The sequence below is a fragment of the Tachypleus tridentatus genome, chromosome 1 (genome assembly GCF_004210375.1).
Source record: "Tachypleus tridentatus isolate NWPU-2018 chromosome 1, ASM421037v1, whole genome shotgun sequence".
Lineage (NCBI taxonomy): Eukaryota > Metazoa > Arthropoda > Merostomata > Xiphosura > Limulidae > Tachypleus > Tachypleus tridentatus.
The window spans coordinates 140,247,621-140,274,758 of NC_134825.1; the positions used below are offsets into that span (position 1 = coordinate 140,247,621).

The 27,138-nt window shown below is 32.4% G+C and overlaps 1 protein-coding gene across 6 annotated transcripts; it reads left to right on the plus strand.

The window, feature by feature from the left end:
• Window positions 1–2,510: 2,510 nt before the first annotated feature.
• On the plus strand, window positions 2,511–24,543 carry LOC143225658 (AKT-interacting protein-like). 6 transcript variants are annotated; one of them, XM_076455481.1, is made up of 5 exons: window positions 2,511–2,593; window positions 6,290–6,394; window positions 11,697–11,785; window positions 20,848–21,013; window positions 22,731–23,629. In XM_076455481.1, exons 2-5 carry the CDS (start codon window positions 6,377–6,379, stop codon window positions 22,821–22,823), a joined length of 366 nt encoding a protein of 121 aa, XP_076311596.1. In that variant the 5' UTR covers window positions 2,511–2,593; window positions 6,290–6,376; the 3' UTR covers window positions 22,824–23,629. The 6 variants fall into 6 exon arrangements, with proteins under 6 accessions (XP_076311596.1, XP_076311587.1, XP_076311605.1 ...); XM_076455472.1 differs by lacking the exons at window positions 2,511–2,593; window positions 6,290–6,394 and adding an exon at window positions 10,923–11,245; XM_076455490.1 differs by lacking the exons at window positions 2,511–2,593; window positions 6,290–6,394; window positions 22,731–23,629 and adding exons at window positions 11,225–11,354; window positions 24,232–24,543.
• The last annotated feature ends 2,595 nt before the right edge of the window (window positions 24,544–27,138 follow it).

Genomic DNA, 27,138 nt, shown 5'->3' on the forward strand with positions numbered 1-27,138 from the left:
ATCACACCATGTCTTATTACAGTCCACAAATGTGACCTATCTGTAAGTCATCTGAGAAATGCAGATACTCCCTATTCGAAATACTGTCTGTTATTTGCTGAACTTCTTTCAAACCATCCTTCCCTTCCTATTTATACACATGGTTCAAAATTAGGTGACTCTGTGGGCTCTGCCATAGTTTGCTGTGGTTCAGTGGTTGTGCACAGAATCCCCTCTACAGCTTCTATGTTCACTGCTGAAATGTATGCCATTTCTCTTGCCCTGGATCACATAGAAGATAAGCAGTACTCAAATTGCACTGTTTATACTCACTTGCTTAGTTCTCTACTGGCCCTGGAACCATTTCACATTAGTTTATGCCCTGTTCTCGCCGATATTCAAAACTGATTTGATCCAGTTTATCTAGATACCAGGCCACGTTGCTATTTGTGGGAATGAGCTTGCAGACACTGCAGCTAAATCTGTTTGCTCTGGCACTATCACTCCTGTGCCTTTTCTATACATGGACTATGGTCCTGTATTCAAGGCTCAGCTCCATGGTTTATAATTGGTTTGCCTATTGCACTGTTTCCAGAACACTGTTTCTCAGGACTTCCCGACATGTATTACTCACCAGACTACTAAAGGAGCTTGAGAACCCTCACAACCCCTAGTTTCCAGTCACTGGGGTGATGGACATAGGTTTTTTTTTTCATCCAGGGTGTTTGAATGTGTTCCTCCAGTCTTGGAGAAGAGGGTGAAGTTGGGGCCCTCCTTTTTGGGTCCCTGGATGTTTTTCCCAGATGTTAGTAGGAGTGACACCTTTTTGCTTTTGAGCCTACTTGTAATTTCAGCTGAAGTTTGACATGATGTTATCCAGTTGAGGATTGTGTGGCTCTTCTTTTTGATCAGTGTTGGTTTTGTACAATGTTCACGAAAGGAGGTCAGCTATCTCCTCAAAATTCCAAATGCAAAATGGTTTCATCCTAGGTCATTAGTTGAGTGCAGGTTCTACGTCTTCTCCATAATTCTGGGTCAAGTGAAATACTCCTTCTCCATATGGTTGAGGAGTAAGGATGAGTGTTCATAATTCCAGACTGGATGAGTTCTGTTCCTTTGGTTGAGTATGGTGTACACAATCCCATCATTCTATGCCTAGTGTGTTGCCTTTTGGACTTTTTCAAGTGGAGGAGAAAGTTTGTCTATTTAGGTACTGTTTACATTTTCATCATAGTGATTCCAGTGTGGTGAAGTGTATCATACTCTGGCTACAGGTTGGGATACAATCAAAACTAAGTGTGTGTGTGTGTATGTGTGTGTATATATATATCTATATATATGCCACTAACATGGTACATAGGTGCCACAACTCTTTTAGTTCCAACCCCAAGTTGTGGAATTTCAGCAGTCTGGTCAGGTCTGATCTCCACTGACACTTACTCGTGTTCTATTCCACCTTTGATGTCAGAGCAAAGTTACAGGTGAAGAACATATCTGTTCTGGATGTAGTGCAGTTCTCCCACTCTTATACCAATTTTTATTGAGGTACACTCTTGTTCTGTACAGATGTTTTCTGTATGGATAATGCCTACACCAGCCTCAATGTAGAATTTTAGCCATACTTTCAGTGGGTGCTTAGTATATTTTGGAAGCTAACATTTTCCTACACTGAAAATATATTTTTAATAACACTTTCCTCTGCTGACACTGTCCCATCCTACCTCCCCACTAAAAGCCATTTTATGTCTTGAATAAGGTGTTCATATATTGTACCTAAGTAGAAGAAGTTTGAAAATTGGAATTCACCTAAAGCATTTGAGTGGGCTATAAAAGGCTAGAGCAAATTTTTTTAATATTAAGCTAAGATGGGCAAACAGTGGAAATGCTGGAGACTGAGAAATATGGATATTATCAGAGGAGTTATTGTTAGAAATACATTTTCAGCTTAGGAAAATGTCATCTTTCAAACTACTTACTCATTAATTTTATTTACTAAGTAAAGAACTTCTGTATGTCCTATAAAGAATGTTCTATATAACATATATCAGTAAATGTCAATATTCATGTGTATCTATTCCTTTTAGATTTCCACATTTCTTGATCAATCAGCACCAAACTTAGCACAGTGGTAAAGGATGACTTGAGGAAGGTCATGGGAGAGGGTTAGTCCCCTTTTCTAAATTTGGAAAAACTATCAATGTTGAGTATCCTTCCCCATTAGAATGACTGTCACTGCTGATATAATTTTTATAAATGGTGTCTTTCTTTTCAGTATTGGTACCTTTGTATATTTTTATTGCATTTTTAATATTATGTTTAAAAAAGAAAAATAAGGCACAATTTTCAATCTTTTGGTAGATACGAGTTTTTGTTTCATTCATTTAATGAACAGGTACAGTGGCTATATACGTATGCACACTTGAAAGACATAAAGTGGCTGAATTTCAAGAGATTATGTGCATTTCACAATAATTCAACCAAATTATATTAATAATATTATTCAAGTGGTAATGCAATAATATTAATGTAACTTTTCCCTTTTCTTACAGTGTGATGCTTCAGAGACGAAGGTTACCTGGGGTATATGTTGTTGCATCAGCTGGTTCGCCACTGAGTAAGTTAACCTCTGTATTTTAAACATCACTTTTACTTTAATACAATTGTAGTGTATCATTTTATCATTTTTAACATAGGAAACTGTGGTGCTGGAGCAGATTTGTTTGAGTTTATTGTGATAAAATTATCACTATTTATTTCAGAAGTTACTACAAAAATGAAATACTAGTTCAAAGCTGTTACAGAAATAGAAAAGCTTTATAAAATATGTCATTGCTTTACCCATGGTTAGTTTTGTGAGAATCGGTGAGTATTTGTAGCAGAGCTACAGTTGTACAATGTTAGTTTGCATACTTAGTTGTTCACAAAAAGAAAACTAATAATGAAAGTATCTTTAGGGCTTATCTTACATTTTAATTATAAAATTGTACATGTATTTATTACCATGAAAATGAATAGAATTCTGCATTATTGTATTCAAAACAAAGAACATTTAATTTGTTACATTAACATAAAATTTAAGGACAGCAAGGGACCTGTCAGCTCTTTCAGGCTTATCCCATCCATTAAAGTAATTTTAGGTGAAACTACAAGTTTTTAAAATACTTGCCAAGTCTTTTCTTAAACTCCATTAAATTTACTACATGTATTACATCTGCAAACAATCCATTCCAAAGGCCAGTTGCTGTATCAGAAAAATAAAACTGCTTTTGCTAAAGATATTCCTACCGAGTGGAAGTGAGGGAAAATATCAGTCTGAGCAAGATTTCAGAGTACTGTTCCTGAGGACTTGTGTGCTAAATTTAAACACAAAGCCTAATGAAATAACTTTATTACAAATCTGGTATAAGATATTTGCAGTTAAACAGTCACACTTGTTCAGCCAAGCATCCAGTTGTTGTTCTGATGAGATGGATCACATCTTCCTAGCCTTTAATGAGCCAGACTTCTTTATCATAGCTTTGGAGTTAATTGAATCAGTTAGTTCATGCTTGATGGAGAGGATTGCTAGGTTATTGAGCATTAATTGGCTTATTGTGGATCTCAAGTTGGTTTTAATTTCAGTTTGGAAAAGTTCTTATATGTTGTATTGCTCACACATTTAGTGAAAAGGAATGTCCTCAATATGATGAGAAAGTTAGGGAAAGATTCTTCAAATCTCCATTTAACAACATATTTAAATCTTCCATGTGCCTTGTGTACACTGTTTTGTTTCTAGTGGCTTCATCATAGATTTTGATATGTCAACAAAGATGATGAAATTCCTTCTGTAGTCCAATGTTGATGATATCATAGCATATCTCTATGAGATGGTAAAGGGAGGGAGCATATCTATATATGTAGTTTACAGTCTGCTTGTCCTAACCAACAGTGTGAGGTATAAGGAACATGGCTTTTTAATTCCAATTTAGAGTAGTGAAATCTTGGCTACTTTCTTTGGGTCTGGCTTGTAGTGTTGATAAATTAGGTAACATTTCCACGCATATATGAAGAACATACCTGTTTTGGATGTAGTGCACTGGGGTGTGAATTATCCATTGACTCAGTTATGATATATACAGATAATGCTTTCATCAGTCCCTTCACCTTATCAATGTGGGATTTTAACTATAAGTGTAAGAGGGGGTGAGTATTTTTTGAAATTAACATTTTGTTAAGTTAGGAATGTATTTCCACTAATACTTACCCCTCTCATACACTCCTCCCTCTCCATTCAGAGCCAGTGTTAGAGACTGGGATGGTATCAGCCATAAAAATGTGATAACATTTTCAGAATAAGGTGTTTCTAACAGCACCAGGATAGAGACACAGGTGGAGAGTATCATGATACAAATATTGGCAAGAGTAATTGAGTGGTGTATAAAAGACTGGAGCAAGTGAGAAAAATCAGACCAATTCTTAGATGGACAAAGGAAGAAATCCTGGCAGTTGAGTAATAGTTGTAAATGTAAGTAGAGGGTAAGTACTATTGGAAATACTTTTTTGATTTAAGAATATTTTAAGTTTTAAATTATAATTCATTTATAGTTCAATGAAATGCTTAAAATTAAGAAATAGAAATGTGTTTTCTCATTTTAACTCTGTTGAATAATTCATCTTAAAATATCTTCCTTGGATCATATACGTAATTTCACATCTGTTTTCAATTATAATTCAATTTAAATGTTTCATTTTCCTTTTCTGTTCCTTACTGTTGATTATATACATCACATGTCAACAGGAACCAGCAGGCAGTAGAATGGTATGAACAGCAGAGATACCTTTATTTTTGACAAAAATAATTTAATACACTATTTTGTACTGTAAGACGTATAGAGCAAGGGCAAAGTTTGGTTATTTTGTAGCAGTTATTAAACTTTCAAATGTGAATTTTAAAACAGAATACATAATTAACTAAAATATAAAAATGTACATACAACTTAAGTGTCTCTCTATAACATTTATGCACGAAACAAATGAAGTGCTACTGTGAACAAAGTAGCCAATACTAGTATAAACAGTTACATTTACTTGAGGACAATAGTTTGGTGCTAATTTCAAATAGCTGTTGTTGAATTATAGTTTGAGATTAATTGTTTCTAACAGTTGTAAACATGTACATGTTAAAAGTATGTTTAATTTCTAAAGATTAACTGTGTAAGGTGGGAGTTGCACCTGTCAGGGGTTGACAAAATTTAGTCTGTGTTTCATCTTTGAAACATACTTTTCAAAAGAGCACATCAACTAAACAGGTTAACTGTGGAAGATGGGGCTTGCACCTGTGAGAGGTTGACAAAATTTAGTCTGTATTTTATCTTTGAAACATACTTTTCAAAAGAGTACATAAACTAAATTACTGTCTAGACTTGTAGACACATGACCACCTATTTATGCTTCAAACTCTACTTTGCCAAATTTAGCATTGCTTATAGTTTGTCACATAATACAAAAGTAAGAGATTTCATTATTGCTTTAAATATTTCTTTTGAAATAAAGAAACAAAACTAAAATTATGTAAAACATCAAACACTAACACACTTGATAATAATTTCTTTACAATATGATTGCGAAGTTGCTTAAATTTTGAATGTAACCTTGTGATATGCAGATAGGAGTTTAAAAAGTGTCATTATGAAAAGGTTAAACTCTATCCAGATTCCCTTTATCTCTCTCCCTCTCTTTTATTCTCCAAGAGAAAGCAAGTACAGAACTTTGTCATTCTGTGGTACTGTACCTACCTCAACATTCTTAATATGGCTAGAAATACCAAAGAATTTAATGTAAGCAGCAAACTTTATTAATATACCAGTAGTAACACTGTTAATAACCTTTAATACAAATATTTAAAAACAGAGGCCCAAATGCTGGGCACTGAGGCTTTCCACTAGTAACAAGAATCCAGTTTGATGGAACTTTAGTACTAACCATATGCTTTCTTCCATTTGATTAATTATTCTTCCCAATCCATACTGATGAGATTTTCTAAGTTAATCTTATTTCATAGCACATTATCAAAAGGTTTTTTCCAAAACTGTAGTAAACAAGTCCAAATAACAAGTAATGTTTACAAAAAAGATAAAGATAACAGATCAGTGAAACAAAATTAAGGCGCTGTAAAAAATTTGACCTCAAAACTTCTAAATGTATATAGTGAGTTATGTATTAGATTGATACTCTCTTTTGTTAAATGAAAATGTATTTTCCAGATTGTTTTGTTCTCAGTTTATTTTCATTGTCTGTGTATATATTTTAAGCCATATTTACGTGTTAATAGAATGGTTTGGAGTGCTGTTCATCTGGCAAGGGCTTTACCAAGGAGGAGTATTTCGTTTCACTTTGTACATGCCAAACAATTATCCTGATGGGGATTGCCCAGAAGGTGATCAACCTTAATTGTTTATTTTTTGAAATTATTAGCATTATAAAGGTATACAAAAATGTTTTTAAGACATTCTTGTGAAATTTATCACTATGATTTCAGAAAGATCATAATTTTGTGCATCATTTTTTTTGTGTTATTGCTCATTGTATACTAGAACCTTATCAATCAGAAGTTAGAGTAATAGTTTGTACATTCATTCCAAGGCTGATATATCCTTACTAAAAGTTTTCAAAGTTATTGTTCATGATTTGACATTATTAAGAAAAATGAACTAAGTACATTTAAAAAAGAAAAATGTCCAATACCCTACATATGAGAACTTTGATAATTGCATTGGGTTTTAGATCCCTACCAAAAAGTACTTTTTTAAAGTATAAATTTATTAATTATTAAAAGATAATGTTTTTAAATACTTGGTCTTAATGTGTAAAGTAATTATACAGCTTATACAACTTAACTGAATTTTAGCATCAACTTTAATCATTAAAATTAGCACAAAATTTATACTTTTATGAATTTTAAAAATTCTAAGGAAAATGGTTTATTCTAGCTTTTTCTACTGCATTTAATCCTTGTGCTATTTTACCTATTAGCATTGTTTCCTTTTATATTAATTACATAATTTATTCTCTAAAAGGAGCATTTTCATAACTTGCAAAGAAGAGAGTTGAAGTGTAATGATGAGAATGATGAATGATAAATAAATTAGAATGTATTTAGAGGTTAACATCTTTGGTTTCAGTGAAAATATCTTGTTATTACATAATTCTTTTATACCTTCCTTACATTATTTCCTCGTTTAAAACTACAACAAACTGAAGCACTTGTGTTGCCAAAAGTTTTGTATAAGCTAATGTTGCAAGTGATGTTAATTAACATTAATCAACTTGTAAAAAATTACTGATAAAGCTAAATCACTGGCCGGTTCACATTCTTTTTTGAGAAACTATCTACTCTCTTAACTGCCTTGTATATATGATATATTTTTGAATATTATGCAAACTGTTACATCACATCTTTAGAAATACATATATTATTAAGTCTTTTGATCTCAGTGTTATCAAAGTCTGTAGCTCCATCTCACTAATACTTCAATTTCAACTTTACATTTTGAGCTACAGTATTTTCTTTAAAACCTCTTACAAGTTAATTAAAGACTTCTGTAGGCATTAGCTACAAAATTACAACACTGCATTAATGATCATAGAAAAAATTTAACTGTTAAGCCTAATTTGAAATCACTGAACATTTGTAACAAAAAGTTGTGTGTCAGACATAACTCTCACAGCTCTTAAAATTACGTTTTCTTTGTGATTTTAGAGAAAAACATAAATAATGAACATTAGTTATCCTGTAAATATCAGACTGGAAAGGAAGTATTGTAGTTTTTTTTAATACTTTAATAAACTGAACACAAATTAGTTTTCAATTACAAATTTAATCACGATAATGTTTGCCCTCACTATCTATGACATAACTCCATCTTTTGAGTAAATTATGGATTCCTTGTGAATAAAATTATTTTGGTTTTGATTAAAAAAAACAATCTTAAGTCCAGTTTGAGTTCCTCCTTATTTGCATACTTTTTTCCACCTAGGTAATATTGTAAGGATCTGAAAAGATGGTAATCAGATGGAGCAAGATTTGGCAAATAGGATGGATGAGGCACAACTTCCCATTTCAAGGCCTGAAGTTTTTTTGTATCATTTTTTCAGTGTATGATGTTGCATTTTCATGAAAAGTCATTACACCTTTTTGATTGAATAATGCAGCTCTTTTTTTTCTTATCGGTACTTGGTGTAAGCTCTCCGACTGACGACACTATCTTTCAGCCATGATTGTTTGATTTGGATCCAAAACTTCATAATAGATTACACCTCCCAGTTACACCAAATACAAAGCAAAACCTTTTTTGGGTGTAAATCACTTTTCAGTGTTAGAACAGGTGTCTGACAGAAGTTCAACCATTGTCTCTTATGTTGATTGTGCTCATAAAAAATCCGCTTTCCTTACCACTAATAATTCTTTCTATTAATGGTTCACTATCATCTCTTGTTTTCAGAGATGAACAAATGGTGACCCTCTGAACACTTTGATTATTTATCAAATAATATGGAACCCATTGTCCAAGTTTCAAAACTTTTCCAAGCTTGTGTATGTGGGTAATGATTATTGAATGGAGCTGTTGAGCCATTTCTTGCATGGTCAGTTTTGAATTTGCTTCAAGTATGACTTACAGGGTATCTTTATTGATTCATCTTGGCCGTCTAGAATGTATGGAATTAGCGAGATCAAATTCTCTTGATTGAAGCATTGTGAACCATTGTTTGATAATTCCTGATATTCAACACATTTTCTCCATAAATTGTACATCTGTTTCTTGATGAAACTTTGTAGAATGGACAACAACTGCCTGTTGTGGAGACACAAGTGTAGAGGACGATGCTTTGAAAGTCTTCAGACTTTCGTCTTCACGTCAGTGTGTGTGTGAACTAAACTAAACTAACGTGGCAGGGGTTCAGTTTAGAGAGAGAGAAATCAGAAGAGTTCTCTCTCCAACTGGGGTGTTCAGGAACTTTGTAATTCCTCTTTGTCCCCTTTCGTGGATTGTTATTAAGATTAAGTGGTGGTTTTTTTTTTATTATTATTATTTTAATAAATTAATTATTGTTATTATTCTTGACTTTTTGGGTGGAGAATGTCTCTCTAAATGTTGTTTTGGGTGGAGGCAAAGGCAGCAGTGGAAAGAAAGGCCGGGACCTGTCCCGAAAGGAAAAAGTTGGGCAGATGTGAACATGAATGCAATTCATTCAAATCCAGATCAAATCAAACGGCCCGATTCAGGGTCTGGCAAAAAAGTTGCCTGGGCTGGGATCTAGAAATCCAATGCCTGAAGATTTTGATGTGGGGGGGGGAAACGGGGATTGCCCCGAGAAAACCCACTTTCACACGACAGGCGCCGAAAGCAGTGTGTGTGTGTAGGTGTTGTTGGTCTTTTATAGTTTTCTGGTGGATTGTGGAGAGTGTGTTATGATTGGTTGGATAATCACTGTTTTTGACTGGAGGAGAGATTTCCTGTAGATTCAACCAATGACAGCCACAGGTTACTCACCTCTAATCCAGAATCTCTGTTAAGTGAAGGTTTAATAATATTAATATAAAAGAGTTTATCATTTCTTGACATACTCATCAGCAAACAAACAAGACAAGTAACGACAACTGTGTACAGAAAACCCACCCACACAGACAGATATTTACACTTCCAGTCCTATCATCCAACCTTGATAAAACGTGGTATAATTCAATGCCTAAATAAGAGAGTAGAATGCCAAAAGATCATATAGAGTTTTAAACAGAATGGTTGCACTTCCTCATTCATCAAAAACTCTTTGAAGAAGACCACGACAGAAAGAAAAGATCAGAAAGTCAGAACCACTACCACCATTTACCTACCATACCAACAACATTTTAGTGAAAAACTTAAATGCATGTCCAAGATATTCAGTATAGAAGTCCAGTGGAAATCCTACAGTACCTTTAGGTCCATTCTGATAAAAAAAAACAAACAGCAACCTACCAAAGAGAATCTCAAAAATGTTATCTATGAAATTTCATGTTCCTACAATGATACATAAATTGGAGAAACTCGGGAGAAGTATAAAAGAACATAAAGATAGTACAACACTCATGAAAACAAATTTCAGCCATTGCAGAGCACACCACATCAAATGGACACAGAACAACCTGGGAGAAAACTAGAATCATCAACACAGACAAATTCTGTAAGACAAGAAAAATCAAATAATCATTTTATTTTAACAGTATTAAACCTTTACTAAACAGAGATTTCAGGTTAGAGGTGAGTAACCTGTGGCTGCCATTGGTTGAATCTACAGCAAGTCTCTTCTCCAATCATAAACATTGATAATGCAACACATGATTTTTTGTTTTAAATACAGTAATATATTTTTGTATTATCAAATTGGACAATATTTTTCAAAATTTTCATAATTCTTTAATTGGCCAGGTGGTTATGACGCTCGTTTCATAATCTGAGGATCGCATGGTCGAATCAACGTCACACATACTCGCCCTTTCGTCGGTACGGGTGTTATAAAGTCATGGTAAATCCCACTATTTATTCTTAAAATAGTAGCCCTACAATCGTTGGTCGACCTTTAACTGCTACATTAAGGAAGGCTAGCGGAAATAGCCCTCGTAAAGCTTAGCGCGAAATTCAACCAAAAATTATTTATCAACTGACATTTTCTGATCAGGCAGTTGATCAATAAAATAGAAGCTCCCTCTTTTACAGTTATTAGATTTGTCCAATATTCCGAACAATTTTTTTAAAAATAGTGAACTTAATATTTAATCAAATATAAAAATTATTAGAAATAACCACTTTATAATGATGCATTTGATTTTCTGAATCTATCCTTCTCTGTTTTAATAGCACGATGACAATCTTTGGTAGTTAAAATATAAGAATTATTCTGCACTATGCATCAGTACTGCTGTGAGTTGAAAATTGTTTTCCTGAAAAATGTAGTTCATGAGATAGTAAAAATCTGAAGTTTTCGTGATTGTGGATATTTTGCATTGGATTTAAAAGTGAAAGGACGGTTTAGTTTTAACATTTATTTCTTAAACTAATAAAATATTCGTTTTATCGTATGAAGAATTGTATTAAGTTTTTGTCCTACATTTTCTATCAGGACGAATTAATTAAAAACAAACAACCACGACAAAGAGAATATCTTCGACTCCAGCCACTAGAACAACAGCTAAGTTACAGGCAGAGCACGTGTAATGAATGTGATGAGAGTAAAACTGATGATAAGAAAGGTCTAGTTGATAATTAACCTACATTCCAAGAATGTACACTTGTCTTCACAACAGGCAGTTGCCATCCATTCTACAAAGTTTCATCATGAATATTCTGCCTGAACAATCTGTAAACTGTGCATGTGTTTCTTGTAGTCTCTGAAGCTTTCAAACCTTTTTTAGTTCATGTAACATACAGCATTTCTTTTGAAACTATTTATTAGGTTTTTATAGGTTAAAATTTTGTTCTAAATGTTTAGCAATTAACTTAAAGTAAGAAGTATGTCTTATTAATACATTTTCTTTGAGAAAAAGGCAAACATTTGCAAGTTGTTTTCCTCAAAACTCAATCACAACTTTCTGGAAAAAAGAACAACACAAAAAAACGTTATTTTCTTTCCAACCTAATCCGTACTTATAAATTGAAATTGAAATATATTTTGTATTAAAATTTGATGTTATTTTCTTACAGCTAATAGTTTTTGAACCATCAGTTTTTCATCCTTTAATAAATACTGAAACTGGAGAACTAGTTGTAAAGAGAGGATTCCAGAAATGGAGGTAAGTTTAAGATACAGCCATTATTATTGTTTTACAAATTGAAAGTATTTCCATATCAGACACTGAACTACATTATTTAGATCTGGTTGTTAAGGGAATTAATATATTTGATAAAAAGAATGATTTCAAATATATAGGCTTCCTTCACCAAATAATGCTATACACTCGTAACTTCTTTGATATTTTAATATCAGTAATATTCCATCCTTAACATTTAGTACGAACGAGTTTGTACAAAAATTGATATTCAGTGGTTTTTAATAATAAAACAGTAATTGAATATTTTAAATTGTTGTATAATAAGTATAGAACATATTTATATAATTCCAAAATAATAATTCACCTACTTTCACAAGAATGCCATTTCCTTTACATGTCCACTTGTGAGATTTGCATGAATTAGCCTTGTGCTAATTCCCACTTAAATTCTCATATTTAACATGAACTGTGCTGGTGCATGATGACATAATCATGCAATAGTAGCCCTCTACCAGTAGCAGGGTAACGTGATCTCCATTTGTACAAACTCCCTCTGTGCACTTGCATTTGTGATAACTTCATTCTTTTCCTTGGCATTGAAGTTTCAAATTTGTGTTCAGTTTGATGAGATTTACATTGGTTAATGAAACTTTGGTTTTTGTTTTCTGTAGTTTTGTAACAAAAGTGTTGATTATTGTCTTGAATTCTCAACTGAATGTAACTGATACTTATTGATGATGTTACACTCAGCCCTTATTTTATACTCTGGCTTCTGGAGGCTTGTTTACTTTTGAGAATGTTGCAGCCTTTTTTCAACATGCTATGGATTACCACAGGTTTACTGGTTTCTTTACCCCAGTCCCTTCACCTGATGTTCTTTCTCCCAGTCAGGTATGGCTTATTGTACTTCAAATGCAACCTGATTTGCTTTGAGTAGTGTCTTACCATTTGTAGAATGTCCAGTTCTCTTTGGATTTCATTCTCATGTGTGTTCATTTCCTAATTTTTCACCTGTATCCTGTAATATTATTTTTCACTTTGTGAACCCAGTTTTTGAAGTTTAGTTTGTTTTTCCTCCTTCCTTCCTTATAAATTTTTTTTTTCCTATCGCACCCAGATGTTTCATCCTGCTTTTATTTGCGATACTTTGTCTTGACTTCCAGAAGTTTATCCTTTCTAGATTCTCTGTTTTTTTTTATCTATTTGGGCTGCTTTGGGATCAAGCCACTTGCTTTATATTTGATTTTCTGGTTCCCCATTTTTGCATTTTCATCCTTTTCTCATCACCCCTGTCTTTCCTCCATATATTGTCTTAGGCATTTCACCATGCTTTAGAGAAGTTTTGTGCAGAAATTTATTCTTTTTCTCTTTGCCATTTTAACCTATTCTATTTCTGTTCTATCCATCCTTACTTTGTTTCCCTTTGTTAGGACTTGTTGAGTTAACTTGCATTCCATTTTACTGTACCTTTCTCTTTGTCTGGATTACTTTCTTTAGGTAGCCATTGTTGATGGTGTTCATTTCTCACTGGAGACCTGATTTGAAGTTATATTATTTATATCCTTATTACATTCCCATGTTTTTTTTTTCTCTTAATTTTGTTCTTTGATTCCTATTCCATGTATGATCAATTTATCAAAAACCTTCTCATTTCAAGTTCTAGGGCTTTTTTTTTCTCCTTCCATTACCTAACAGCTGGTGCATTGCTTATCTTGACAGTGTGATTTTATTGTCATGTATGGTACTCTAGGCACCCAATTCTTCCACCTTACCTCTAGCTGAACTCATTTTCAATAGCCTCTCTTTCCCTATCTTTCTTTGCTCCTTTTCCCACTTTTTTCTATGACTCTCTGTATGGTCTTTTTACCTGGTCTGTAGTTTCTTTGGTTATCATGTCAGATACCATTTCACACATTGCTGTTAATTCATCCTCCCTGTATTTTCTATTTTCTGTCTATCAGATTTGCATCTCTCAATTCCTTGCTGTTCTCCATGGCACAGCATTAGCTATTTTTGTATTAATTTGGCCTAGGACTGTTATTTTATTTTCTAGATGATTGACTTTTGTTGGCCCACTTTTGGGTAATATCCTCTTCTCACACTTCAGTTTCTTTCCAGGAAACCACTTAGTTTGGGTGACTAGTCAGGATATCCAAGTCCTTTTTCATGCCCACTAAATATATGGTATTGTTGGTGTGTTTTTCATTTCATTCTTTTTGCTTGTGGGTTTTGGGGTGTCTGGACACTAGGACTTACACTTCTCATTGCCATTTTGCATGAGGGGTTCTTTTGCTTTTTGGGATTTTGACTTCCTTGAAACCCCTAATTTCATAGAGATTTGCACATGTTAATCTCATCCAATGGATCGTACAAATCTAGGGAATATTTTTCTGAGGTTCCATTGTTCTTTTTTGTGAACTTCCTCTCTTACATTCACAAGGAATTGTCATTTTGAATGGACCATTTCCATACTTATGGCCCTTCCTTACCAACTTCTAAACCACATCTGTCTCTTCACCAATGCTTTCTTCTTGGATTGAGGTGCATCTCTGTATGACATGATCTCTGGCATTAGGATGCAGCATGACTGATCACCTTAACTCACTCTTCTTTGGAACATTTCCATATCTTTCCTTTTCTGGCTGATCATACAGATGCATCAACAGTTATTTTTACACCTACTATTAAGGGAGTATATATTGCAGTCCCTTTGCTTTTGGGCATTGGACTGTATTCTTCTGGGCTTATTCTTGTAGGGTTAACTTTTGTTCCTTATTATGTGCCTGGAACTGTGTATCTTGTGAGAGACAGCCTGTCTCAGTCAGGTTATGTTTCTACCCATGGTGTGATCTCTTCTCTCCCATGGTCTTTTCGAGTTTGTTCATGCTTGGGTATGCCCCTCATGACACTTTTGCCAGTCCTCTCTACTCCAGTCTTCATCTCTTTTATTCTTCTGTTCTTCATCCTGTGGCTCTGTCTGTTAAAGTTCTCAGCCAGGATTAGTGTCTCCTATTGGAAAATATACCTTTTGCCTACAATTCTCTTCCACTAAACCCTTGGGTCTTTAACTTGATACCTGAAAGTCCTTCTAAAATCCTACTGTGACCAACTTAATCTTGGTTTTCTCTGCTTCATCATTTGGTATCAACACCCCTTTTGTATACCAAATATCCATTCACCTTTGTTTCAGTATCATGCATCCCTTTTTCATAAAAGAGTATCTCTCCATTATGTGTGAAATTTGTATTTTTCATCGAGACAGATTTTCATATCATGTAATCTTTTCTTGTCAAGTTCCTATTTCCTTCCAATTTTGTCCATCTTAGTTTGACTGTGGTGATATTTTGTTGTTGAGCCATCCACCATTCCTCTCCTCCTGACTGTTTTATTATGCCCCAACTTTCTGTCTTTTATTAATTGAATGTTTAACCATGGTTTGTCAGTTTCCACCATTGCTGATTATTGGGCAGCACTTTCTGGTGCATTTTACTTTTTCTTCTCCTTTTCACTTGGTTCTGCTCTTTCCCTCTTCACCATTTTCCTTGCTTAACTTCCATACGGGCTCAGTATGGCCAGGTGAGTTAAGGCGTTCGACTCATAATCTGAGGGTCCTGAATTCGAATCCCAGTCGCACCAAACATGCTTGCCCTTTCAGCTGTTGGGGCATTATAATGCAACGGTCAATCCCACTATTCGTTAGTAAAAGAATAGCCCAAGAGTTGGCTGTGGGTGGTGATGACTAGCTGCCTTCCCTCTAGTCTTACACTGCTAAATTAGGGACAGCTAGTACAGATAGCCCTAGTGTAGTTTTGTGCAAAATTCAGAAAACGAACAAACAAACTTCTATACTGGACTGTATCCATAATGTGGTTTTGCATGCCTCATTCATTCCATTGGATTTTCACTTTCTGTATCACTTTTGTATCTTAGTTCGTCCTTCTTAATTGTGGTCACTATTGTTTAGATACTTGTGCTATTGATGGCTCTTGCATCCTTTTTCAAGATATTTATTCACTCCTGTACTTGGACTAATATTTCCTTCTTCAATCTTCTGCCACTTGTAATAAATAATAACCTTTCCTTTTCTCCTACTTCTCTTCCTTTGTTTCTCTCACCTATATGATTATTCAGATTCATGTCACCTCCTTTGTCCTGTTCAGGATGTGAGGTGTTACTTATCACACATTTCTGCCTTTTTGGGTCCTTGCCATCTTCTGTTCCTATCTTGATACCTCTCATTTTCCAGGGACCTCTCTCCTACTCTTAATGAATGAGTCATTCAACTGTTCTGGCTAGTATATTTTCCTCTTGATGGAGAGTGCTCACAGGTTATTTTTTTTTTTTTATTCATCATTTTTCTCATTTTCTTTCACAGTGTTGTTGACCATAGCATAGGATTCTTCAGATGGACATGTAGATGACTTTCTATACAGACATCTCTTCTTCTCCTGACTATCTAGTTATTTTGTTTTCCATGAGAAATTGACTTCTACTAGTTGCTGTACTTCAGTCAATCCACCAGTAGAAATGTGTAAATTTGTTTCTCCTTTCTTCATACATGAACCTGCCAGGTGGCTGGTGTACCCTCAAAGGATACATTTATTTTCCAAATTGTAGAACAATCCACAATAGCAGAAGTGTTTCTTTTCTGCCCAGGCAACCTCACACCACCAGTGCCCACATTAAAATAAAAGTATATTTCACCTAAGGTATGGACATATGATTTTTTAAAAATCATGTTTTCTTCCCTTTTGATGTAATATTTTTCAAAGATTTTGCAGCTTAGTTAAAGTTGTATATGTATGTATGTTTGTATATATATTTAACGTGTGTGTGTGAATTTCACACACATATATCAAGAAAGAAAACATTCGAATAATGAAGTTTTCTAAAAGATGACATTTTTGTTGAACTGTTGAAAACAAAATTACTGAATTCTGAGTTTAGATTTTTCATGAAGAATTTATGAAATAATTAAAACATTAGAAGTTGTTCATTGTATGTTTTATAGGTTTTATTCCTTGTAAGGAATTTTGTTTTTCATAGGCTCCTCTAATTTCAAAACAAGAAATTCAGATTTGTTATATTAAGCTTATTAATTAATACTGTTTTGAGTAAAAGTGTAATTTTTAACTGTTAAAAGGTAGATAGATTTGTGGAACATTTATGATAACTGATACACATTACTGGTGTATTTATAAACGTAATTAGTTGTTCTAAAAAACTAATACTTTAATCTTTCATCTATTTTATAGAAGAAATGTCAGTCATATTTGGCAAGTAATTTTGTACACTTGCTGAATTTCTGTAAAATAGAAAATCAAAATCCACTGAATCCAGAAGCGACAGTTTTGTAAATACATGTATGTCCTTTTAATAGAAATAGAAACTCTTGTTTAAACAATTGTGCACTTTCACCAAAAAGTTACAAGCTAATAACTGTATTGTACATGTTGTGATAAACATTTATCAGTTAATTTTTGCTTATTTTGACTTCAAGTGGTTATTAGTCATTATAACTAATTCAACTTTGTTATACCCAAGTGACCTTTTCTAACTTATGCCATAACTTATGATAAGTGTGTGAACTTTTCATATGTACCCAAATAAATATCTGAAAAAGGACTGAAATTCGTAATAGTTTAGTTATTATAAGGTAAAATTCCTGTTATACAAAATTCTAAAGAACGTAATCTAATATGAAATGCAAATGATTAGTTATTTAGTCTTACTTCTTAAATTCCTGGGGGATTAGTTAAAGAATGCAGTGTTTAAAAATGTAATAGACCTAACTCTAATGTTTTATGACAAGTTTAATTATAAACTGGTAAATTTATTGTAACATACAGTTGCTTTTTGTTTACCAATTGTATGCTCATCGTTACTGGTTTGCATTGTATTAATTTCTGAATGTAAAACTCTGAAAGTTTCATGGTTTAAAGAGAAATAACACAAAATAAAATGAGAGAAGTTATAAAAAGTTAACAAGCCTACAGCTTTTAAGATTAATAATTGTTATAGACCAGAATCAACTAAGTAATTCTCTTTTAAAATAAATATAGTATTTTTGATTATATTACTTAAATTTTAACTTTTGATATGGTTTATTATTATACAGTTAATAGTAAAGTAAAGAAAATAAGAGAGAGAGAGAGAGAGTTTGAATGAAACCCGTTTGTTTGTTTGTTTGGGAAGTTCTAGATATTATGTGAAAGAAATATTATTAATATTAATAGTAATTTTATTTTTACCATGAAAATCACCTATTACATGGAATATCTCGGTAAAAGTTTTGTAAATTTTGACTCTGTGTGTATATAAAAGACTAGTAATGTTCACTAAGAAATTTATGAAATTTCATGAAGGTAACCTGGTACATTCACTTATAAGACTTACAGTTTCATAGTTACATGGTGTTTATAAGTTCAATCAAAAGGGACAGTCTGTATACAGAGAGTTAAACCTTGAGCCATGTATTTTGAATAATGTTATGTGATTAAAACCACTTAAATCTAGCCACATCACAATTGTTTCTATGGTATGAACATTCTCTATTTCAACAACACGTTTCTAATACTTCTAGTAAGCTTTGTTCTAAGACTGGCATTCTAATTTGTTCTAGCTTTTCCTCTATCAGACCTTGTTTTTGTTTTTTTCCTGTATAATTTTTAATTATTATTATAAAAGTAACTAAAATATAAGTATTGATAAATTAAAATACATAGTAATAATAATAATAATTGTTTATGAGGTATGCTCTTCAATAGTTCTGTGTTATGTAATTCAGTACTGTGAAGTGGGATATACATTCCCCATGTGAATTGCAATTTATATGCCATAAGTATTAGTCAGACAGGTTTGAAGGGCAATAGAATAATTTAATTTTGTGTGTATATTAGTTTGTTATAACTTAGAAAACAAGCTGAAACAAAAATAAACAAAAATGCTGCACTAATTGAAAAGATCCCAGAGCACAAGCTATAATGTGGGATTATAAAATGTACCCTAGTTTTTAGAGGTGACTGTAGAAGTAGGACCCACATTGTGGTGGGGATACACTGTATATTAGTCTTAACCTTCATTCTCCAGTCTTGCATAAGAAATAAGAGTAGCAATAGATATAGAAATTATGAGAACGAGATGTGGGTGCTCAAGCCCACAACGCCCCACATCTTTATCACCATTCACTACCTGCAAACAAAATGTGGAAAGGTGACTGCTCTCCCAAGTAAAGAAGAAAATGAATTGAAGTAATGCAAGAAAAGGAAAATAAGGTACTACCATTTGGGATAAGTTGAAAACTTGCCTCTTGAAGTTAGCATTCCAGCTCCCAGTATGATATAAAGGCACTAATTGACAACACAGTAAACAAACTATACCAGCATGTGTGTATATATATTTAAGCTGCTTAGTTAGGATAAACATTTCTTATTTTGTCTTCTAATTTGCAGTCATTTCAGAGAGAAAATTGGAGAAATTTAGAATTATTTTCTAATTTTATAATGGTTACAAGGTTGGTCAAATAAACTGACCTCATAATGTCTCATAGAGTTAAATATCATCCCCCCAAAAGTAATATAAAATGTTGTCTTTTATATAAAAGTGTTTTCATACTCCTTGAGTGATGCACATATTTTGGAGACAAACAAGCGAGTTGTTACAATAATTTGTCCATTAACAACTTATTATAACAACAGTTGGACCAAAACAAATAATAAAGGAAATCATGTTGTCACTTTTATCTAATGATACCTTAAAAAAAGAAAATATTTTGTTTATTAGACAAGCCTTTCAATTTTACCCTCTTGTATATTGTCCAACTTTAGTACTTGCTAAGGATAAACAACATGAAATAAAGCATAGGAATAAGTCAGCTTTTTGTCAGTTGTGTTAGCTCCTGTGTTTATCATTTGGACATTAATTGTTTTGGTTGTCTAAGATCTATGGTCAACATCAGGAAACTTAAACTTGTATACTGTTGCAAATTATTGGTTATTTTAGCCTAGAAAATATAATTTCTATGTCTCGAAAAAAAATATTTGAGACATATTTACAGTGTTGGTAGTGTATTTCATGAATTTTGTGAGTTACACTTGTTATGGTCTACTATACTCAAACATTTACTTTCTGTATAACTGATATGTTCTAACAGCTTTATGTAATTTGTATTTGGAGCCTAAATCACATTTTCTCATACTAAACAATCATTTATAGTAAGGAGTGTTAAATCATACATTCAAACTGTACCCCTGTCAATGTGCTGCTCCTGCAGCTTATTTTTTACTTGATGTGTTTTGGAACTTGAAATTTTAAAGATCTGATATCTATATTCCACACCACAATTGTTGTTTATTAATGAATATACATTTTCTATAGGTTATATTTATTTACTATGATATGACTTCAAACATGTTTAAATCAGTTTCATTTTTCAGCATTGAAATCTTTGCATTAATTAGAATTAACCTGTAAGTAAAGGAAGGTTTGTTAACGAATAGGTTTCAAAATTGAATAAGCATAATAGTACAGTTTGTTTATTATACTTCTTCTTACAAAAAAAAAGTAATTTTTATCAAAAACTATTTGAAACCGAATGAATTTAATTGTTTTTTTATGAATAATTACTTCACTATGAATTTCTAAAGTTTTAAGTTTAAAGTTAGCTTTTATCTTAATAGTAATGATTTTACACAGGTGTAAGTTAAATGTGTATTTAATTTATAAATTAATAGTTAAGAATATGTGAGTTTCACTACTAGGTAGTTGTCTATTCATATAAAATAAAACTAGTTTGACAAAATGTAATATTTTAATAACTTTGTGATAACTGGAGTTGAAGATAAGCAGCAACTAACGATTGCTAAATGGAAGATGGGTTATGCATTCCTCAAATTGTAAACTTCTTCCAGATTTTGATTAATACAAATAGTAATTATTTTAATACCTTTTGTAAGTAGTATTGATTTTTTCCATTATTTTTGAACTTGTTATTTTGCAGTACTGTTGGGTACTTCTTTGAATTTTATGTAACAAAATTAGTTTAAGACTTATCAATAATCATAAGAAAATATTTTTAACTGTAGATATGAGAGAGACCTAGAATTGTTCAAGGCCAAAGTGGCTGAGAGTATTAACTTTTGTCATGAAAAGCTGTATGAAACCTCAACTCAAGATCCACATGCTCTCCGCTTCAGTCCGTGGGAACCGACTACACATGAGAATGTTAGGAAGAAATTATTATCTGGAAATGTATGTTACTTTTTGTATTTTACTGAACTTATTCCTCCCAGTTATTGCTCAACTTACTCATGCCAGGATAAGAGTTTTAATGTATGATTTAATTATTGTTGTTATAAATGAAAATGCAAAAATATGTAGAAAAACAACACCAACAAAAAATTCTTATGTACCTCAAAGTTCATATTTATACATTTATAAATTTTAAAATGTATAAGTCAACTAAATAATTATTTTTCTTCTAATATTCTCCCACAAATGGGGCCCAGCATGGCCAGGTGATTGGGGCATGTGACTTAAAATCTGAGGGTCACAGGTTTGACTCCCTGTCCCACCAAACATTTTTGCCTTTTCAGCCATAAGTGCATTATTATGTGAAAATAGAAACAGTTAGAAAATAGTTTAGAAAGAGTTTTGAAATGTAGTTTGAGTGGTGTTTACTAGCTTAATTACTTTACAAATAACTCATGTTTTATCACAGTTTATAAACACTAATTCGTACTCTACATCTTAGGAAGTACAATAAGTTATTTTTCTAAATGAATAAATTATCAGATTTTACAAGTCTGGTTTGCAAAATAAATGGACTAAAAGATTTGGGCTAGATCTAAATTCAGTTTTGGTCATTTTGACACATTGTGGTCACCATGTAACCATCAAAATATATAACTCTGAATAAACTAGGTATACCTTCACAATTTTGAAAGCATTAATTAAAAGTTACAAGTATTTTGCACACCAAAAATCTTATTTTATAATGAGATATTTTCACTGAAGAGTTATTTATGAATTTCCAAATATTTCTGGGTCAATCTGAATGCAACACTCCAACCAGCCTTAAAGAATAAGACAATATTATATATATATATATATATATATATATATGAAAACAAGAAAGTTAGTACTTGTATCTTTAGTTGGGCATTTTGCTGCCAACAGGTGAAGCACTCTAAACCATTTTTGTTTTGAGTGAGACAATGTTTATCCACAAAAATTTGTACTTATTTCAAATATACATGTTTTTTTACAATACAAATAGTTATCATTCACTATAGTAGGAGGTCTTATAATTACTGTAATTTTATCTTTCTAATGAAACTGTAAATAAGTTAGACATTTATCTGAATTATCTAATTGTGAAATAACCAACATAAAGTTCCTTGTCAAAGGAATTCTTCTTTTTCTGTTGGTTAGAAATAATCCAACAACAATTTCAAAAAAAATTATTGACTTTTTTTTTTAAATAATAATGTGAGAGGGGATGTGTCATGTAGGTTGGACATTTTCTATGTAAGAAAGGCAGAAAGACTGGAGGTTTACATTCTGACTTGTCAGTATCTATAATGTGTTTTTGTAATTTAGCCTTGTTCACCTATGATATATTTAGTGTGTGTGTGTGTGTGTGTGTAGGAAATACACCTCATTAAAAAATCTGATTTCTTTTCTATTCAAAGTACTTTATATATAAAAGCTTACAAAATATCATGAAGATACAATTACTAAGTTAAAAGTTATGTATACTTTATTGGTTACAAGGTCAGTCAAAGTGACCAAGCACATATAGTGTGGTAACATGCATTGATATTAAAGTAGTTTAATTAACAATTTTGAACACAATCTGTATAAATTATTGTGACATGCATACTTTGGCACGTATATCTATACACAAGTTACCTATCTTATCTAAGAGTTATACAGAAATATTAAGATACGACCTTTTCTGTTTTAGAAAGAAGATAACGATACTAAAGTCTCCACACCTTCAGGCTTATCCTGGATACAAAAAGGAACTTTAAAGATATTCTCAAAAACAGCATCTTAAATACCCAAATGGGATTAACGTTCCTTTTGAATAATTGCATTTTATGATATTTGATTGAAATATCCTTTTACCACATAAATAAACATTGACATGATTTTATTTAATTTTTAAGACATAGTTTTTCTCCAGTGCTATGTTTACCCTTCACAACACATTCAGATTCTGAAGGTAGTGATTATAAAGTTCAGTTTGAAATGTATGTATGTATTTCATAGTAATGAATAACAAATAAAAATTAAATTGGTTATACTGTTCAGCTTAATTTTTTAAACAATAAAGCCTCTAATTTATAAAAATAAACTTGAATTCCATGTTTGTTTTTCATTCTCATGTAGTTGTCAATAACAGTGTATGAAATAAAGCATAGGGGCAAGTCAGCCTTCTGCTAGTTATGTTAGCCCCTGTGTATATTGCCTGAACATTAATTACTTTTGTTATCTAAAATCTATGATCAACATCACCAAACTTAAACTTATGTACTGTTGCAAATTATCAGTTATTTTAGCCTAGAAAATATAATTCCTACATTTTGAAAAAAACAAAACATAAGACATATTTGCAGTGTTGGTAGTGTATTTTGTGAAATTTGAGTAAATTTTGTTATAGTCTACTGTACTCAAACATTTACTTGCTGTGTAACTGATTTGTGCTAACAGTTTTGTGATTTGTATTCTATAACAGTGAAATAAAATTGTGTAATTTTAAGATGCTGATTTTTCAATGTAATCAAAACTTAACGCTCAGTAATACTGAAATTGTAATGCATATAAATATTTGTAAGATAATAAATATTTTTTGTTTACACCACGAAATTATTGTAAAATCATTTTAAGAAATGTAACAATTTTATGAGCTTTTGTGCTTAGTTTTCCTAATGTTGCTTACAAGGTTCTCGCATACAAAAAACAACAAAACTTCATATAACAAAAGATATAAACCAAGTCTCAACTACAACTATAGTCAAGATAAGATTGAAATAAAGACACAAAACTGTACTCAAAATACTACTGGTTTCAGCATGAATAATTGATTCAAAAGGATACATGAGTAACTACTGGTAGCTTCTCACTAGTCAGTGACTATGTAAACTGTATGAGATATAGTTTAAGATACACTCACCAAGACCTGTGTTGATTTTAAAAAAAAATAAAAAATTAAGATAAACCACAAAGGGACCATGAAACTCCGTGTTATAAACTTGTCTAGAAATGGAAAGGAAATTCTTCGTCTGAATGTGAAAAGTATTTATTTAAATTAAGGCAGTTATTGTTTTAGTTTAATGTTTTCTGTACCTTGGTATAATCACCGATGTGTAACTTGTGTTTATGTGATATTTTAAAAGCTCTCTTGTTTTAAAGAGTGAAATGGTTACTAAAAAGTTAATATTATGCTTTTTTTTGGCTAGCAGATGGAAGTGAAATAGAGAACAACAAAAGCCTCAAAGAAGTTTGACAAATGTTTTCTGGTTCACACGTGTTTTATAATTTAGCCTTCATATAAAGTCTTGTAATCATAAGAATAAGAAGTGAATTAATATTCCTATTTGTACAGATGTTATATGCAATATAAATATGTTCAGATATATGTTACTGAAACAGACCTATTTTAGGGAAAATTAATATTGTCCTTTCTTTAATTTCTATTACTTCAACTTACTCATAATTTTCATGATTTTAGTTGTATATCAGAGCAAAATAAAACGAGTATACATTTTTTACTTCGATAACACTGTGTAACACAATCTTTGTTCCCAGAGAGTTTGTGTGACTTCTTAATTGCTTATGTTGTAAAAGTACAGAAAATAGCTGTTATTTCCTTCAAACTTTGCTTTTGTGACATGGATAATGAAATTTAGAAAATTAACCTATTATCTATGCAAAAATGGGCAAATTTGCACACCTCTGCCTTCTCTCTAGTCTTAAGTTGCTAAATTAAGGACGGCTAGCGCAGATAGCCCTCGAGTAGCTTTGCGCAAAATTCAAAACAAACAGACATCTCCTGTGTTACATTGGGGAAAAAAACATGGCAAAGGCTAAAAAGTTAACATAGTTTGAAAGTAGCAAAATTGTCAAGCTGTAAAAGTAAAGTCTCTCTCAACGTGCCATTGCTAGTGAGATTGAGTGTAGTAAAACTGCTGTTGAAAATTTCCTAAATGACCTTGAGGGATACGGAACGAGAATTTCAAGTGGTCGGCTAAAGAAAATTTTGCCAACGTTGAGCAGGAGGATTCGACGGGTTATCTGGCAAGACACCACCCAATCCTTGAACCAGATTAACGCCCTTACGGACGCTTAATGCAGCTCAAAAACAATAAGACAGCAATGACGAGAGAAAGGCTTTAAAAACCGTAAACGTCTTCAAAGGCCACCCCTCCTTCCACACCACAAAACAGCTCGGTGAAACTTTGCTGAGAAGTATCAAACATGGGACAGAAAAGTGGACAAAGGTTTCGTTCTCTGATGAGAAAAAATTTAACGTGGATGGTCCAGATGGCTTCCAGTGTTACTGGTACCATAAGGATATCCCACTGTGGACATTTTTTACACGACACAATGAAGGAAGTTCCATCATGATCTGGGGTGCTTTCTCCTTCCATGGAACAATGGATCTTCAGGTTATACAGGGGCGTCAAACAGCAGCTGGCCACATTGGCATGTTGGAGAGAGCATCCTTATTGACTGAATGCCCTCGGTTGTGTAGAAATGACTGGATCTTTCAGCAGGACAACGTTGAAATCCACAATGCCTGCAAGACAAAGGACTTTTTATGGCGAATAACGCGATTCTTTTGCACCATCCATGGCAAGGGAAGTCAATAGAAATGGACGTCAATTCCAAACAGTGCATGTTCTTCATGAAGCCATCTTCACCACTTGGAATAACATTCCAGTCAGCCAAACGCTTATATCGATCATGCCAAACCGAATGTGTGAAGTTATTTGCAATGACAGCCGTGCAACTCACTACTGAGACCTCTTTTAAGACTTCTTTTTGGTATGGTCTTAAACATGTGACCAGCTAGTATTTAGGTTAATATCATAGTGTTCACATTTTCCCTATTAAATGCTAAACATGTTTTTTTTTCCCTTTTCTTATTTCCATCTTTCGAAGCTCTACTCAAATAAGTGGTTGAGTCTAACGCAAAATGTATATTTTTTCTTTATGTTAAAGAAACGATAAGTTAAATAATCGAACACTGGTTTTGTATTAGTGAACTAAAAAAATGCACTTCACGAAAGCGCGAGAACATTCTGTTAGCCTTGATTTTTTGTCTACTGTGAATTATACATTTGTGGAGAAATGATAAAAAGTATCTAAGGTAAAAAAATAAAATGGAAAACTTCATTTCTAAGTTCTTGTTGTTTGATTAGCTTTTTCACTCTGAAAAATGATTTTTTTTTTACAATATATTGTATAATTTACATAAATACCTAGATATATGCATAGCATGTACTGAATAGTATAGATGATACTTTTGAATGATGACTCGAGTATTAAAATAAATTAGTACTTTAACAAAGAATAATATTAATAAGTTTCAGATATTTAATAGTCTTTGATATAACTGGACGTGCAAAATAAAATCTAAAAGCAAAATAATCGTATGAAACACAAAATAAAGAAGCTTTATGGGATTTAATTTTGTTAACGGTATAACTCAAAAATACAAAATACAATACAATTCAATTTTGAAGCATAATAGGAAGATAATTTTGTTCAAAGTAAGTGGAATACGTCATTATTTGAATATGATTATGTTTTGACTGAAGGTAAGGGAGCAACCTAATGATTTAAGTTTAAATGATAAACGTTTCTAAGAAAGTGGATTACATGATTTTTTTGTTGTAAATACAATAATATATTTTTGTATTATCAAATTGGACGATATTTTTCAAAATTTTCGTAATTCGTTAATTGGCCATGTGGTTATGACGCTCGTTTCATAATCTGAGGATCGCATGGTCGAATCAACGTCACACATACTCGCCCTTTCGTCGGTACGGGTGTTATAAAGTCATGGTAAATCCCACTATTTATTCTTAAAATAGTAGCCCTACAATCGTTGGTCGACCTTTAACTGCTACATTAAGGAAGGCTAGCGGAAATAGCCCTCGTAAAGCTTAGCGCGAAATTCAACCAAAAATTATTTATCAACTGACATTTTCTGATCAGGCAGTTGATCAATAAAATAGAAGCTCCCTCTTTTACAGTTATTAGATTTGTCCAATATTCCGAACAATTTTTTTAAAAATAGTGAACTTAATATTTAATCAAATATAAAAATTATTAGAAATAACCACTTTATAATGATGCAT